Below are 15,463 nucleotides of genomic sequence, written 5' to 3' on the forward strand. Positions count from 1 at the left end.
TCTCTGAGGTTCAAGGAGCAATATTTAGTGTAACACATAGATACTAAAGAGGCATTAGAACCAAGACTTGACTTAATGACCTGTTTTAATAATTACCTGACAAGTTGGTAAGTGTATACCAGTATTAAACTTTTGGTACATTAAAAGAGAATTACCTTTAACCTTCTTTTTTTTTTTTTTGCTTTTGTTTTTCTTTCCAGCAACTCTTAGAACACAAAAATGATAGGGAAAAAAGATGAGGGGGCAGGCAGAACTCAGATCCTGAAGTCCCAACCTGACCCAGAGCCTTTCTAAACTGGTACTCGTGATTCACCTTCTTGGGTCAAGCATTAATATTCAAAAGACAAAATTTAAGCTAAGAGACATTAATATGGAAGTAGTAAAAGGGGACTTGCACTTTGAGATTCTGAGAGATTTCATGGCAAAGCAGAAAAGAGCCTAGGCCAGATACCCCTCCAACTAGTAAACATCAAGCAGTGCTTTGATACTCTGAGAATGAGAAAAACATACATAAATATCTCTATTTGGCTTCCTAGACTCTATATCATTAATATTCTATGTGTAAAAGGGTTTTTCTGAAGACACTTAAAAGTTGTTATGTGAGACCAAGAAAGGTGAATATTAGGACAGAGTTCAAACAAAGTCTTAAGTTATAAAGTTAAAAAACTTAAAGATCCATTCTGTTACTTTTTCCTGTAATGGGATGGCTTACTTTTAGCCATGCATCTGATGGCCCAGTTAAAGACTGCATTTCCCAATCTGGCTTGCAGTTTGGTTATAGTTGTGAGATCTGGCCAATGAGATGGGAGCAGAAATGAAAACATACTAACAATATCCTCTAAATAAGACTGGGGCATGGCCTCTAGTCTCACTTTTGTGCTCCTGAAGCCTGTATCATAGCAAAGTAGGAAGCTAGAGCAGAAATATTAAATTATGAAGTGGGAACTGTAAACTAAACATGGCAGAATTTCAAAATGGAAGACATATAGATCTTCACACCACTTTCTTGTCCTTATAAACACTTGCTTTGTTTCACAAAGATAACAGTCTCCTTGTTCAAATGAGTAACATTCACTAAGAGTACTGTTAATCTCCAAGGTGCAACAACATCCCTTAGAGATGGCTGAACCTGCACTTACATTGCAAAATAGCTTAGTAACAGTGCACAGATGGTCCACAAACTGAGCTGCCATTTAATAAAACTCAGTATATGCATACTTACCCACACTCACATACTGCTCTTGCATATGAGTTATGGTCTTCCACAAGTTCACTACCATAAATGAGATGAAGGTACAAAATAATGCATACAATTCTATAAGAAGACAGTCATTTAAAACTCTTGATACTTACTGCTACATTAGCACTATCACTGCTTGCAATCTCAGCTGCCTTTTCAATAATCTGTTTAAAAAAAGTTTTAAAGTTAAAATTTGATTCCCATATTCATACAATTTTAAGTGTACATAACTATGCCTGTACTTAGATTGTAAGAGACTACATTATGGTCTGGCATTTCTGCATTTTACAATGGAAACATGAATTTTAAAAGCAAAATGGTGCTTCCCAAGTGCTTCAAACCTTTGGCAACAGGGAAACAGTGATATTACTGTAAGAGACTGCAACTCCTAGGGGACATTAGCATTATCTGTAGGTAAAATAAGTAAATATATAAGTACATATATATGTAACACTTTTTTTGGAAATAGAAATAAACAAATTTTGGTTAAAAAATGCAAGTGTTTATAAGAGTTACTAAATGTAGAACAAGTTCTTATCATTTCTCCCTTTTCGCCTTAAGTAATAGATACTAAAAGCAGAAGTTGGGCTAAAGGTATAGCTTTAGCTCAGTAGGGAAGTGCTTGCTGAGTCCTGGGTTTGATCCTCAGCACCAATACCAAATAACAACAACAAAACAAACAAAAAAACCAACAAGTAAAGTAAAAGTAATGACTAGGGAAAGCCTAAAAATATTTTTAAAATTCATTGTTTAAAGGGGGTGCTCAATCTCGAAAAGAAGGAAACTCATTGGTCTAGTGGAAGATCAGTGGATAAACAATCAGAAGATCCATTTCCTATTTCTGAATAAATAATTTATCTATATTCTCATGTATAGCATGATAATTCCCATCCTATTTCATAGGGTTGCTGTGATAAAGTGAGATTATAGTTATTAAAATTAAGCAAGAGCCATAAAATTGGCTTGAAAAGCAAAATGTATGCAAGTGGTTACAGCAACAAAGTTAAATAAAAAGAATAGGACCCATGGGAACTTTTGCATTTTACATAGGTATTGCTTATTTTATAATAACCATATATAATTGCAAAATTAAAGGAAAACCAATTAAATATAAATGTATTTATACATATTTAAAAACTAAAATCTTTATTCCTAACTGAACTTCTTCAAGACAGCCTTCTCAAGAGACTAGAAAGGCAAAGGAAAATTTAGTGACCAGTTATGGATGACTATGGTCAATAGTCAAATATATTTTTAAAAAACTTGACCTCTGGGGCTAGGGATGTGGCTCAAGTGGTAGTGCGCTCGCCTGGCATGCATGTGGCCTGGGTTCGATCCTCAGCACCACATACAAACAAAGATGTTGTGTCCACCAAAAACTAAAAAAATAAATATATTTTTTTTAAATTTTCTCTTTCTCTCTCTAAAAAAAAAAAAAAAACAAAAACCTTGACTTCTCTTAAAATCTTAGATTAAATTCACTTACATTTACATGGGATGCTATAGTTGTAAAAATACTTCAAAAACCATGTCATTTGATCCCAAGTAAATTATAATTGATTGTTGAATACAAACCATAACTGAACACAGTAACAATCATTATATTAAATGTAGCATAAGCAGTTACAGCTTATAGAGAAATTTCTATCCATGGTCAACTAAAATCACCACAAAAACATAATGGATGAGTCAAAATGTACTTTTTTCTACTTAATGCATACTAAAGGATATGGGTCCTACCATATTTGAGATTTCAATCATAAGAAACACAAAATGTAATTTGGTTGTAAATTATCAGTCAGAAAAGCATTCTTAAAGGACCTGAAGTGAAAAGTTACCTCTTGGGTAGATAAAATCAAATTAAAGTGAAAATGATATAAAAAACACCAAATTACATAAATTAAATGTATATAATACTTTTAAAACATCTCCTTTAGTGTTGGGGATGCAGATTGGTGGTAGAATGCTTGCTTATTAACATAGGTGAGGTTCCTGGGTTCAATGCCCAATACCTCCCATGTGAAACAACAACTCTACAGGATTTAGTGTTAAATATTAAAATGCAATTAAGTTTAATGTGGATTAATTTGTAATATTGTTTAGTAAAACATCTTTAAAGGCAGCTTATTCTCAATTGGATTAAGAAAAAAAGAAACTTGTTTATTTTTTGAGAATTTGTTCAAAATTTCTGCATAAAAATCCACATCAACCATGTCTGAAACAAGGATGCCAAACCTGAAGATAAAAATATGACATCTTAGCTCTCTGAACATAAAAATTATCAAAGTCCTATTTTCAGTCCTCACCAGATAATCTCCTTATCCTTAAGACATACAGTTCACATACTAAAAAAATATATTTGTAAATGGAAGTACCTATGTAGACTCTATACAAATGCCACCTTAAGAAGTCCTACAAATAGTAATATTCAACATAAATAATCCAGTCTTTGAATATCAATTCTAAAACAATAGTGATTTTGTCTTTAATCTCTGAATCAACATGTTAGATATGTTTCACTGAACATTTTATGTGTTCAGTTACATATTAATGTATTTATGGCCTTTTTACATTGAAAATGATTTCAGAATAATTACAATTTTGTCACTTCAAAACTGAGGAACCTGAACTCCAGAAGCCATGCCTTACTTGGTCAATGATATCACCAGAACTCATAGGGCTTGCAGGTTCCCTGCCATGCCTTGTTACTGAACCAAACCATTAATTCATGTTAAGTTTTAAGGCGAAGTAGACATGTTGAGCTCAAACTGCAAACATACAGAGCCAGGAAATAAACACTTTAAATTATTTCATGCACAGTGGTCCTCTAAATAATTAGCTTACCTTATCGAAAGGAGGGTAATAATAAGGTTGTTTTTTATTGTCTGGAAATTTAATATGTAAAGCTGTTGCATTTTCAGTATATGGATTTGTCTGAACAGTTCCCATAGGATTCAACATTTCTTCAAGTTCATCTAAAACATGCAAATAATTTTGATTCTTAAGAAACATTTTCAAAACTAAACTAAAAAAAAACAAAAACAAAAACAAAACTGAGCAAGGCATAGTGGCACACGCCTGTAATCCCAGCAGCTTGGGAGGCTGAGACAAGAGGATCTCAAATTCAAAGCCAGCCTCAGCAACAGCTAAGGTACTAAGTAACTCAGCAAGACCCTGTCTCTAAAGAAAATACAAAATAGGGCCGGGGATGTGGCTCAGTGGTTGAGTTCCCCTGAATTCAATTCCTGGTATCCCCCAACCCCAAACAAAACTGTAAGGTATTTCTCCCATGTAAATGACACAAACAGTACTGTCACTTAAGAAAGTCTGGCAGATGGTTCTATCAATAAGTCTCTAGCTTTCTATTAGAGCTTGGAATAAAGTTTCTGTATGAGTTTGTACACATCTTTAAAATAAGAAAGTTAACAAAAATCAATAAATACTTTACCTCCTTCTTCATATTGAATAAGGCTTCTTGACTCTGAAAAAAGCTTAACTGGAACTGCTCTCCCTATATCAAAATTAGGTAACCCACAGAAACCATTTTATCACCGCATGTGGACTTTTTGTTGCTTTTCTTATTAGTTATACATGATAGCAGAATGCATTTTGACATATTATACATATAAGGAATATAACTTCCCATTCTTCTGGTTGTACATTATGTGGAATTACAATGTTGTGTACTCACATAGCACACAGGAAAGTAATATCTGATTCATTCTGTTCTCTTTCCTATTCCCATTTTCCCTCCCTTCCCTTAATTCTCCTTTTCCCTACCCACACCTTATTGTGATTTGGCATCTGCATATAGGAGAAAACATTTGGCCTTTGGTTCTTTGGGATTGGCTTATTTCACTTAGCATGATAGTCCCCATTTCCATCCATTTGCTGGCAAATGCCATAATTCATGGCTGAGTAGTATTCCATTTTGTATATGTACATTTTCTTTATCCATTCATCTGCTGAAGGACACTAGGCTGATTCATAGTTTAGCTATTGTGAACTGAGTTGCTATAAACATTGATGTGGCAGCGTCACTGTAGTATGATTTTAAGTCCTTTAGGTATAAGCCAAGGAGTACGATAACTGGGTCAAATAGTAGTTCCATTCCAAGTTTCCTGAGTTATCTCCATATGGCTTTCCAAAATGGTTGCAACAATTTGCAGTCCCATCAGCAATGTATAAGTGTACCTTTTCCCCCACATCCTCACCAGCATTTATTGTTACTTGTATTCTTGATAATTGCCATTCTGACTTCAATGAGATAGAATCTCAGTGTAATTTTTAATATGTGTTTCTTTAGCTGCTAGAGATGTTGAATATTTTTTCATATATTTGTTGACAGATCGTATTTCTTCTGTGAAGTGCTTGTTCAGTTCTTTTAATCATTTATTATTTAGGTTATTTGGTTTTGGGGGTATTAAGTTTTTGGGTTTTTTTTTTGAGTTCTTTATATATCCTGGAGATTCATGCTCTGAAGTGCATGGTGGCAAAGGTTTTCTGCCGTTCTGCAGGCTCTCTCTCCATGTGAACCTCTTAATCACATATGATCTGGTTTTCACGATCACTACAGTATCCATGCTGATATTCAAAGAGTCAATGACATTCCTCTTGTCAAATCTACATTGTAATGTTCCCTTTATTATCCTGCAACTCCTAATACAAATAACTTCTCTCGTGTCTCTGCAGTACTCCTTCCAAGTGGTACTCTTTTTACCTTACCAGTCACATTTTTCCTCAAGACACTCCTTCCTTTCTTCTCCACCAACCTAACCATGGTCCATTCATGGATTTGAACATGTAATCTTAGGATTGCAAGAAAACCCTAAAGTTCAGATAATATAACTTTCTAATTTAACAGATAAGTAAACTTCAGATGAGAGAATAGACTTAAGAGTACAATTTTAGGTCTCCCCTCTCTAAAGTAACATCTGTTTTCTTATGATTTTTTATAACAGTTGTTCTTTCTGTATGTTCTAAAAAAATAAATAAAATAAAATAAAAAAGTCCATTCTTTCTAGACCTAATGTCCATAAAGTATGTACACTTGGAATGATTTCCCAAAGACAGAAACTGTTGCCAGACACAGTAGTGCACAACTATAATCCCAGCTACTCAGTAGGCAGAGGCAGGAGGATTCCAAGTTCAAGATCAGCCTCAGTAGGTTAGTGAGAAGCTGTCTCAAAATAAAAACAAAATGGGCTAGGGATTTAGTTCAGTGGTAGAGCATCCTTGAGTTCAATCCATAGTGCCCAGGGGAAAAAATGGGTAGGAAAACTATAAATTTCAGTTCTTTAATCTTTTGTTCATCTATTTAAGATTTTCCAGTCTTATAGATTCAATTTTTACCTTGATGGAAGCCAGTTCTGATTATTTATTCACTTTCAGAGTTATTTATCAGTAAATTATAATCCCACAGTTGTGCTCTCCAGCAACATTACACTAATTCGTGCATCATTTGAAATCAGATAGGACATATCTGAACCTATCTGAAGTCAAATATAAGGTTTTAGTACTTTTAGAGTAAAAATTCGTACAATTTCTATTGGAGAGTAATTTATAATTATTGAAATTACAAATGTATTTATTCTTTCACTAAAAAAAATCCACTTCTGGGAATTTACTTTAGACATATATCTGCACATAGGGCAAGGTTTTTCATTATATTATTTGAAGTATCAAAAGCTAATTCTCATAACAACAAAAAGGTAATTCTCTATGCACACTGATTAGAAAATTCTAATTTGTATAAGAATAGAGACATAAATAGAAATCTACATTTGTATTTCCTAGTGTACATACATGAAGAATTCTGGAAAGATACAAAAGAAACCAATATATGTGATTATATAGCTTGCAATGAAAACCTAGAGACTTTGGATGACACATTATTTGTAGTTGCTTTGTTTCTTGTTTGCCTCTGTTGGAATAAACATGACAATTCTAGAGCTGATACAGGCAAAGCTAATTCTGTTCATTTATTATTTTTATCATACATTTTCTTAAGAGATGAAGTCAGGTTCAAGGTAATGCTAAGTTAATACCATCAAAAAATCATCATTTTCATTGATAATGATAATTATCAAGTTGTTTGTATATTCTGGAGCACATGTGTGAGAGTGGGATTTTCAAGAAAGTATAATTTTCACTCTATTGTGAAAATATAGCTCATCATCAGAAATCTGTCAAATACTCATAGCTCTCCTATATTTGAGGAATAGCATGATTAGTGAATATTATTGGAAGTTTAAGCAGCCGAGGGTAGATATAAGATACACACAAGTGCTTATTTACACACACACACACAATTATATTGCATATTTGGGGGGGAGGGTTTACCAGGGATTGAACTCAGGGGCACTCAACCACTGAGCCACATCCCCAGCCCTATTTTGTATTTTATTTAGTGACAGGGTCTCATTGAGTTGCTTAGCGCCTTGCTTTTGCTGAGGGTGGCTTTGATCTCATGATTCTCCTGTCTCAGCCTCCAGAGCTGCTGGGATTATAGGCATGTGCCACTATGCCTGGCTTGCATAGAGTTTTTAAGTGTCAGGAAATAACTAATTATCAAAAAATAATTTATCAGGTAGCAACTCCTAAAATAACATTTTCAAATGTCTGTCACAAAATACTCTAAAAAATCTAATAAGTTAACAAGGTTGCCAAGTGTGGTGGTGCAAACCTATAGTCCCAGCAACTAAGAAGGCTGAGGAAGGAGGATTGAAAGTTCAAGGCCAGTCTCAGCAACTTGTAAGACCCTAAGCAACTTAGCCTGTCTCAAAATAAATAATAAAAAGAGAGCTGGGGATGTAGCTCACTGGTAATGTACCTCTGGGTTCAATACTCAGTACACTACTCCCCCCAAATTCCACAATGTTACCAAACATATTAACAAACTATAAAGACAGAAAATGAGAAATAAAAACACTATTATAAATAAAAACTTGACATTATAATTTCTAAATTTTGAGTAAAGCAGTATAGAATAATGGAAAGAGCAGTCTTTCATTCAAATTCTAAGTGTGGATCAATAAGGCAAGATTGACTTATACTTTGTGATCTTTACTTTATTCATCAGTAAAAAGATAATAAATTATCTCATTTGATCAGGGTTTTTTAAGTAATATTTGAGAAATGCTGTGGAAAGGACTCTACTTACCTCAAACTTTAGACTAAAGCCAATTTTAATAAGGGGTTTTATTACCTATCCCATTTTAGTAAATGCTCCTTCTACTAGTTAGTACTAGTTAGCACAACTAGAAACAATAAAGGTTGTTAAGACATTCTGGGCTGGGGTTGTACCTCAGTAGTAGAACGCTTGCCTAGCATGTGTGAGACACTGGGTTCGATTCTCAGCACTGCATATAAATAAAATAAAGGTCCTTGACAACTAATAAAATGTAGAAAAAGAAAAAAGAAAGACATTCTTCCTTAGGAGGATTTTTTTAAAAAACTATGAAAATAAAATATTTTCAACTGGGGATAAAGCTCAATGGTAGAGCACTTGCCTAGTATGCATAAGACCTTGCATTCGATCCCCACCATTAAACTAAACTAAACATGTTTAAAGCATAGATTCATTGAAATAAAAAATATACTAAGAATCAAATCATTTTATGAGTGTATATAAATAATCTATGTAAATCTGTTTTATATCACAAAGACACAAAATGACAGTTTATTTACTAAAATGCAAGAAGAGTGAATCATAAAAGATACTGCAACTAGTCAACAAACCAAAGCTAGTAACTCTTTAACACTAAGGATTAGATGTAAATCTTACCAGGAAATGAAGACCAGCTGTGCAATATTATGTCTCCAGACCTCAGCTGTCCTTTAAAGTCAAAAACCATGGTATTTACCCATGCTACAGGATAATGCTGTTGAAAAAAGAAATCAATGAATCAATGCTAAAAATGAACTTCAAGGTGTGAACATGTTTATGCCCTTTGTTTCAATGTTAGTTCTAGAAATTTCTGAATTCCCAAATGATTTCCAAAAAAATCACCCCAAATGAAAACAAAACATTATCTGCCAAAATGTTTAACACCTTTATAATGGCTAAGGAAAATCCTAAAGGCAAATTAATATACCACAATAAAACAGTATATTCATAAAATGGAATATACCCTATGGAATCTTTGAAAATGATGAGGAAATTTTAATGATAAAAAATGAGTGCTATAGTATCAGGTTATGCTTTAAGTACTTTTAGCTTATATAAATCTTAATGTGGGAGGAGACAATGTCTCTATGGTTTGTAGAATTCATTTATATAGCCAAAAAGGAGACACTGAACTAGTAGGTCTTTAATGAAGACATTTGAAGATTCATTAATTTGGCCATGATATATCAAAATCCTCATAAATACTCAAACACTTTGAGAAAAATCCTGAAGATAGAAATAAAAATTAAGAAAGTTACTTTATGTGACTTTTTAGTCATTAAAATTTATTTTTAGAAGAATATATGATAATAACCAGAGGAAATGCTTAATTCCCATGTTAAGAAAAAAAGGACACAATTTTTTTTTTTAATATTTTATTTTTTAGTTCTCAGCGGACACAACATCTTTGTTGGTATGCAGTGCTGAGGATTGAACCCGGGCCACACGCATGCCAGGCGATCGCGCTACCGCTTGAGCCACATCCCCAGCCCCCAAATTTTTATAAATAAATAAAGACTAGATTTTTAAAAACATAAAATTCATTCTTACTCCCCCAAAAGAACTTTTTTTAAAAAAAGAAAAAATTGAAAGACACTTGATTAAAAATACGAAATAGGAGATGAAAATATGAGAATAGATATATCAGCCTTTATTTAGGATTTCAAAATCCAAAAAGGTCTGAAAACTAAAACTTTGTTCATAACTAATGTGACAGTAAAGCTGGACAGAGATGACAAGAAGCTAATGATAGTCTTTATTTGCCACATTTAGCATGAATATTCATATATTTTACTCATAAAGTATGTTGAGTGAGGTATGATCTCTAATCTTTCTAAAATACACAAAATTGTGAATTCTCAAATATATCTGGCACCTGGAATTTTGATTAAGAGATTGTAGACCAGTTATTTTGACATATCTTCATTCTCTTTTATCTCTATCTTCCAAAACATATTATACTTGTCATGAAACACATTATGAAATTTACTAAAATATGGGCTGGGGATGTGGCTCAAGCAGTAGCGCGCTCGCCTGGCATGCGTGCGGCCCGCGTTCGATCCTCAGCACCACATACCAACAAAGATGTTGTGTCTGCCGAGAACTAAAAAATAAATATTAAAAATTCTCTCTCTCTCTCTCTCCTCTCTCACTCTCTCTTAAAAAAAAAAAAGAAATTTACTAAAATAAATTTGCCAAAAGAACATGAATTAACAAAGCATAATCATAAAGATTTACTGACTTCTTGAAGACAGGTCTTAGAGACCAACACTAAATGATATAATTTAACTTATATTACTCAATTATTTCAAAAAGTTTTTAAATTATCCTATTGTATAAATAATTTTTCAGAAGTTAGAATATCATTACCACTTTCCCAGCTTTCCTGATGGTCTGATATTTAGAGGGATTTATAGTTTTTGTTGATTTCTTCGTTTTTACTTTATCCAAAACTGCATAAACCGCAAGACATAATCGAGCCATTCTTGGCAAGTCACAAATATTAATATCAAATTCCAGTAATTCATTCCAAATGTGATCATTTTTCCCTGATATCTCTGAGCTTACGATGGTTTTACACAGGAGCTCGGTACCATGAAAAAGACCAGCCCTGACATGAACCTGTAATGGGAGAGAAGAAAACAAATACAAATCATGAAAACTGTACCACTGAAACATGTCTTCTCTGGAGAACAAAGAAATGTGTACATCAAATTATGGAATGCCTGTTTCTCTGTAAGTCCATCACACTGTGATTGATTGGTAAGCTGTTCACCCAACTAGGCTTAGTTTAACTTGTTTTCATTAAGTAGGTAGAGCATCTACAAAAATCAAATATTGGTCAAAATACCAGGGGTGTTGATGGTTAAAACAGTGTTAAAGAAACAAACATAATAAACATAAGAACTACTCAGATGCTTAACTACCACTAACTTCATTTATTTGGGGTCTTGTCCGACTCTTCTGTATATCTGATAAAGAAAGGAGGAATGAAAAGGCTCAAAAGCTTATAATCTATGATTTTGTCATTATAAGTCAAGAGCCAACTAAGATATTTTATCTATACCTATGATTATCCCATACATCACTGTTCTTCATTTTTGCCCTAAAGGATCACATTCAGAACATATGTAAAATTTCTCAAAAAATTTTAATCAGTCACTTGTATATATATTTTTAAGTTATGACCTAATTATCTTCAATATAAATGTGAGTGGCAAAAGTAGAACTAAAAATAAAGAAATTGCCCAATGATACACTTTTAAGATCAAAAATAACTAAAAACTATGTTATGGTGGCATATAAAGCTACCAGTATGCCAAACACATCTTAACAGGAAAAGGATAGCTTGCTTAATAAACAGTATTAATTTTATTTAATTCCATCAAAAATCATCACAAAAGATTGAATATTTTAAAATCATTAAAAGCTTGAAAATTGGGCTGGGGGGCTGGGGATGTGGCTCAAGCGGTAGCGCGCTCGCCTGGCATGCGTGCGGCTCAGGTTCGATCCTCAGCACCACATACCAACAAAGATGTTGTGTCCGCCGAGAATTAAAAAATAAATATTAAAAAAAAAAAAAGAAAAAGAAAATTGGGCTGGGATTGTGGCTCAGTGGTAGAGCATTCGCCTAGCACGGGCGGGACCCGGGTTTGATCCTCAGCACCACATAAAAATAAAGGCATTGTGTTGTGTCCATCTACACCTAAAAAATAAATATTTTTAAAAAAGCTTGAAAATTACTTAAAAGCTATCAGAATAACTGCAGAATGTGTTACAGGTTCAGGGAGGTCTATGAACTATTTTATGAACTTCTCTGTATTTGACATTAGAGGGGAAAACAAAGATTTGCTTACAGTAAAAGAAGAAAATCGATTACTCCAAACATGGATGGATTATTAAACAGTAAATATTATAGTAACAGGGATTACAAAGGATTACTAAAACACCTGTAAACATATTCCTAGGAATTTATATCTGAACATATTAGTGAATTCTCTTCAGCTTCAGAAAAAGGGGTGTTCCTTCTATTCAAGTCTCTGGACCCCATTGTGCTCCAACTTCCCAAGTACTCTAATTGTGCTCCTTTGTCCTCAACATTGGGAAAAGTTCCCTCCTCTGCAGGCTATTAACTATGTGAATTGATATTAAACTCAATCAAAAATCATCCCAAGAAGCTAACATCATCACCTGCTTTGTACTATGAAGAGAATGGCACCTGTTATCTATTTAAACGCTCTCTTTCAGTCCATCATGAAATATATATATAAAGGGAATACAGATTTATGATATAATTTTAAATGAAGAATGAGATAAATCAAAATACTATTAAAAGCATGTTCACACTATGATGAAGTGATGGAAAAGAATATGAATAGGGGGCTGGGGATGTGGCTCAAGCGGTAGCGCGCTCGCCTAGCATGCGTGCGGCCCGGGTTCGATCCTCAGCAGCACCACATACCAACAAAGATGTTGTGTCCGCCAAGAACTAAGAAAAAATAAATGTTAAAAAATTCTCTCTCTCTCTCTCTCTGTCCCCCTCTCTCACTCTCTCTTAAAAAAAAAAAAAAAAAAAAAAAGAATATGAATAATAATTTATACTAGAATGACTTGTCATCTCTTAAATAACCTTTGATTTTGTTATCTTTAAAATATTTTAAAATTAATATTCTAGAAAGTATCATAAAATATGCTCCAAGTTTAAAATCCTCTATATAGACAAAATGCCCAAACCCATCCAATTTAATGAAAGCATGAATAAAAACAGAAATTATTTTTTGGTGTTATGGTACTTTCCCATGTACTCAGAAATGAGTTTAAAAATCTAAAAGACTTTTGGTTTTGGTTTGTAAAGATGGTAAGGAACATTATAAAGAAGGATTTACCCAACTACACTTTTAGGAAATCTTTACATCCACCTATATGCTATGAGTATCTATGAGATACTAACAACACTAGCATTTTTAATAGCCAACATAGACCACTAGACAGAACAGGAATGAACTCCCCCGCACCCCAAGAGGGTCTTGCTATTGTTGCTCAGGCTAGTCTTGAAAATCCAGATTCAAGAGCTCATCTGACTTCTAAATTCCTTTAACTCAAAATCTCTACTCCTTTCCCTCAGCCTTTCCCAATAACACCTTGCATTTGACTTCCCCATGTCTTAGCACCTCCAGATCACTAGTTCTCACACCTCACTTTCCAACAAACTTTCTCTTCTAACTCACCCCAACATTTCCACAGGAAAATAGACTTGCTCCCATCGAGGCCTCTTTTAACACTGATTTCAACAACCAACAATCCACTTCCCCACTTCTCCATCAGCTTTTGTCTCTCTGCAAGCACCTGTCTCTCCTTTTCACACTCATCTAGAAGTCCACACCCTGGATGAGCGCAATTACCTGCTTCTTTTCCATGCCACATGATTCTGGGCAGAAGCACCAAGACCAACCAATTTTAAATGTAAAATTATTATTTCATCACTAGAAAAATCATTTCTTACTCTTCTTTCCTTCACTGATCAGAACTTCTAACGACATTTACTCTGTAAGGTAATAAGCCTGTAACATTGAATAAAACTACACAATTTCTTTTGATGCCCTGTTTAAGCTTTTTTGTCAGGTTTCCTGTTACTTCAAGATGACATGCTGATGTGACAAGATTCTTCCTATCAATTTATTCTATTTGTAAGGTACAGAACATTAGAACAATGAAATACTATTCCACCGTTACTCATGAGGAAACCATGTCATTTGGAAGATCAAATTATATATCGAAAATAAGAATCCAATACTTACTAAAGAGAGATACACTGTTGTTACTAAATAGTGAGCACAGGGTATGTGTTGGGATGGTATAGAAAAGCTTGAAGAAAAAAATATTTTTCCTGGAAAATGCAGGTTATTTCATAGGCACCTGACACTCCATACATCTCCATGAAAGGCAAAAAGAGATGGGTAGGAGCATCATCTACTCACATTATGAATCTCTAAGATAACTAACTCTACACTAGGCTCAGTATACATTTGATCTAAATAGACACAACAAAGTGTCTGTTGCACAATCCTACCCCAAGCCCAGTTTTGAATAAAATTACAGAATTTCCTGAAGGATACACGATATAGTTCTTTGGCAAGTTCAAATATTAATATTCAGCTAAAGATAAACATCACAAGGCTGAGTATGGAAGTTGGACCAAATTAGTTTTTTGTCTCATAGAATGACTTTTTTTGTAATTGCATAGTGATTATGATATTTTGTATTTACCTAATGAAAGATATTGTAGGAAACAGATATGTAAAGCATTGTTTTACCTACTACAATGATACTGGCAGCAGTGCTATGCTTAACACATCACCCACTGTCTTCCTCAGAAGAATCTGGCTGCATGCAGTGGTGCCTGACTGTAATCCCAATAACTCAGGAGGCAGAGACAGGAGAATTACCGAGTTCAAAGCCAGCCTCAGCAAAAGCGAGGCACTAAGCAACTCAGTGAGACCTTGTCTCTAAATAAAATACAAAATCGGGATGGGGATATGGCAGAGTGGTTGAATGCCTCTGAATTCAATCCTTGGTGTCCAACAACAACAAAAAAAGGATTCACTAAACTCTCAATTTATGGACTCATGAGCTACAAACTCTTGAAGAACTAGGTTTCTTAAATCTTATTGCAATCTAAATATTATAACTGATCAAGTTTTCCCTTTGCTTTGTCCACTACTAGAATACCAAGCAGAGGGCCAAATATGGAGTCCACATCAAGTAATTAATAAGATCAAGAAGGATCTTATTACATACATACCTACTGAGAAAATTGCTAATAACATTTTTTTATTTGTTGCCAGTTAAATATCCTCACTATTTTTTAAAAATTCAAAACTGTATATTGTATGTTAAAAAAGAGAAAGATGAAGAGTGGGAGAGGGAGAGAGAGAGAGACATCACCTCCAATCACCTGTAAAATATTATTAAGTAAATCATAAATAAATAAAACACATAATATATTTTGCATTTGTTGTATGAGAGTTGAAAAATGGGAATTTCAGGATAAAAAT

General features: G+C 33.8%; 1 protein-coding gene across 3 annotated transcripts in view; it reads right to left on the reverse strand.

Annotated features, from left to right (window-relative positions):
• Positions 1 to 15,463, reverse strand: part of Pik3cb (phosphatidylinositol-4,5-bisphosphate 3-kinase catalytic subunit beta) — a 134,776-nt gene that overhangs the window by 38,545 nt on the left and 80,768 nt on the right. For all 3 annotated transcript variants that reach the window (XM_078043407.1, XM_040269882.2, XM_005328017.5), the window contains 4 exons: positions 10,779 to 11,030; positions 9,027 to 9,123; positions 4,085 to 4,215; positions 1,354 to 1,404 (listed from right to left, as the gene is read on the reverse strand). In XM_078043407.1, the coding sequence (XP_077899533.1) occupies positions 1,354 to 1,404; positions 4,085 to 4,215; positions 9,027 to 9,123; positions 10,779 to 11,030 (531 nt within the window). The remainder of the gene's footprint in view (positions 1 to 1,353; positions 1,405 to 4,084; positions 4,216 to 9,026; positions 9,124 to 10,778; positions 11,031 to 15,463) is intronic.

Source organism: Ictidomys tridecemlineatus, chromosome 3 (genome assembly GCF_052094955.1).
Source record: "Ictidomys tridecemlineatus isolate mIctTri1 chromosome 3, mIctTri1.hap1, whole genome shotgun sequence".
Lineage (NCBI taxonomy): Eukaryota > Metazoa > Chordata > Mammalia > Rodentia > Sciuridae > Ictidomys > Ictidomys tridecemlineatus.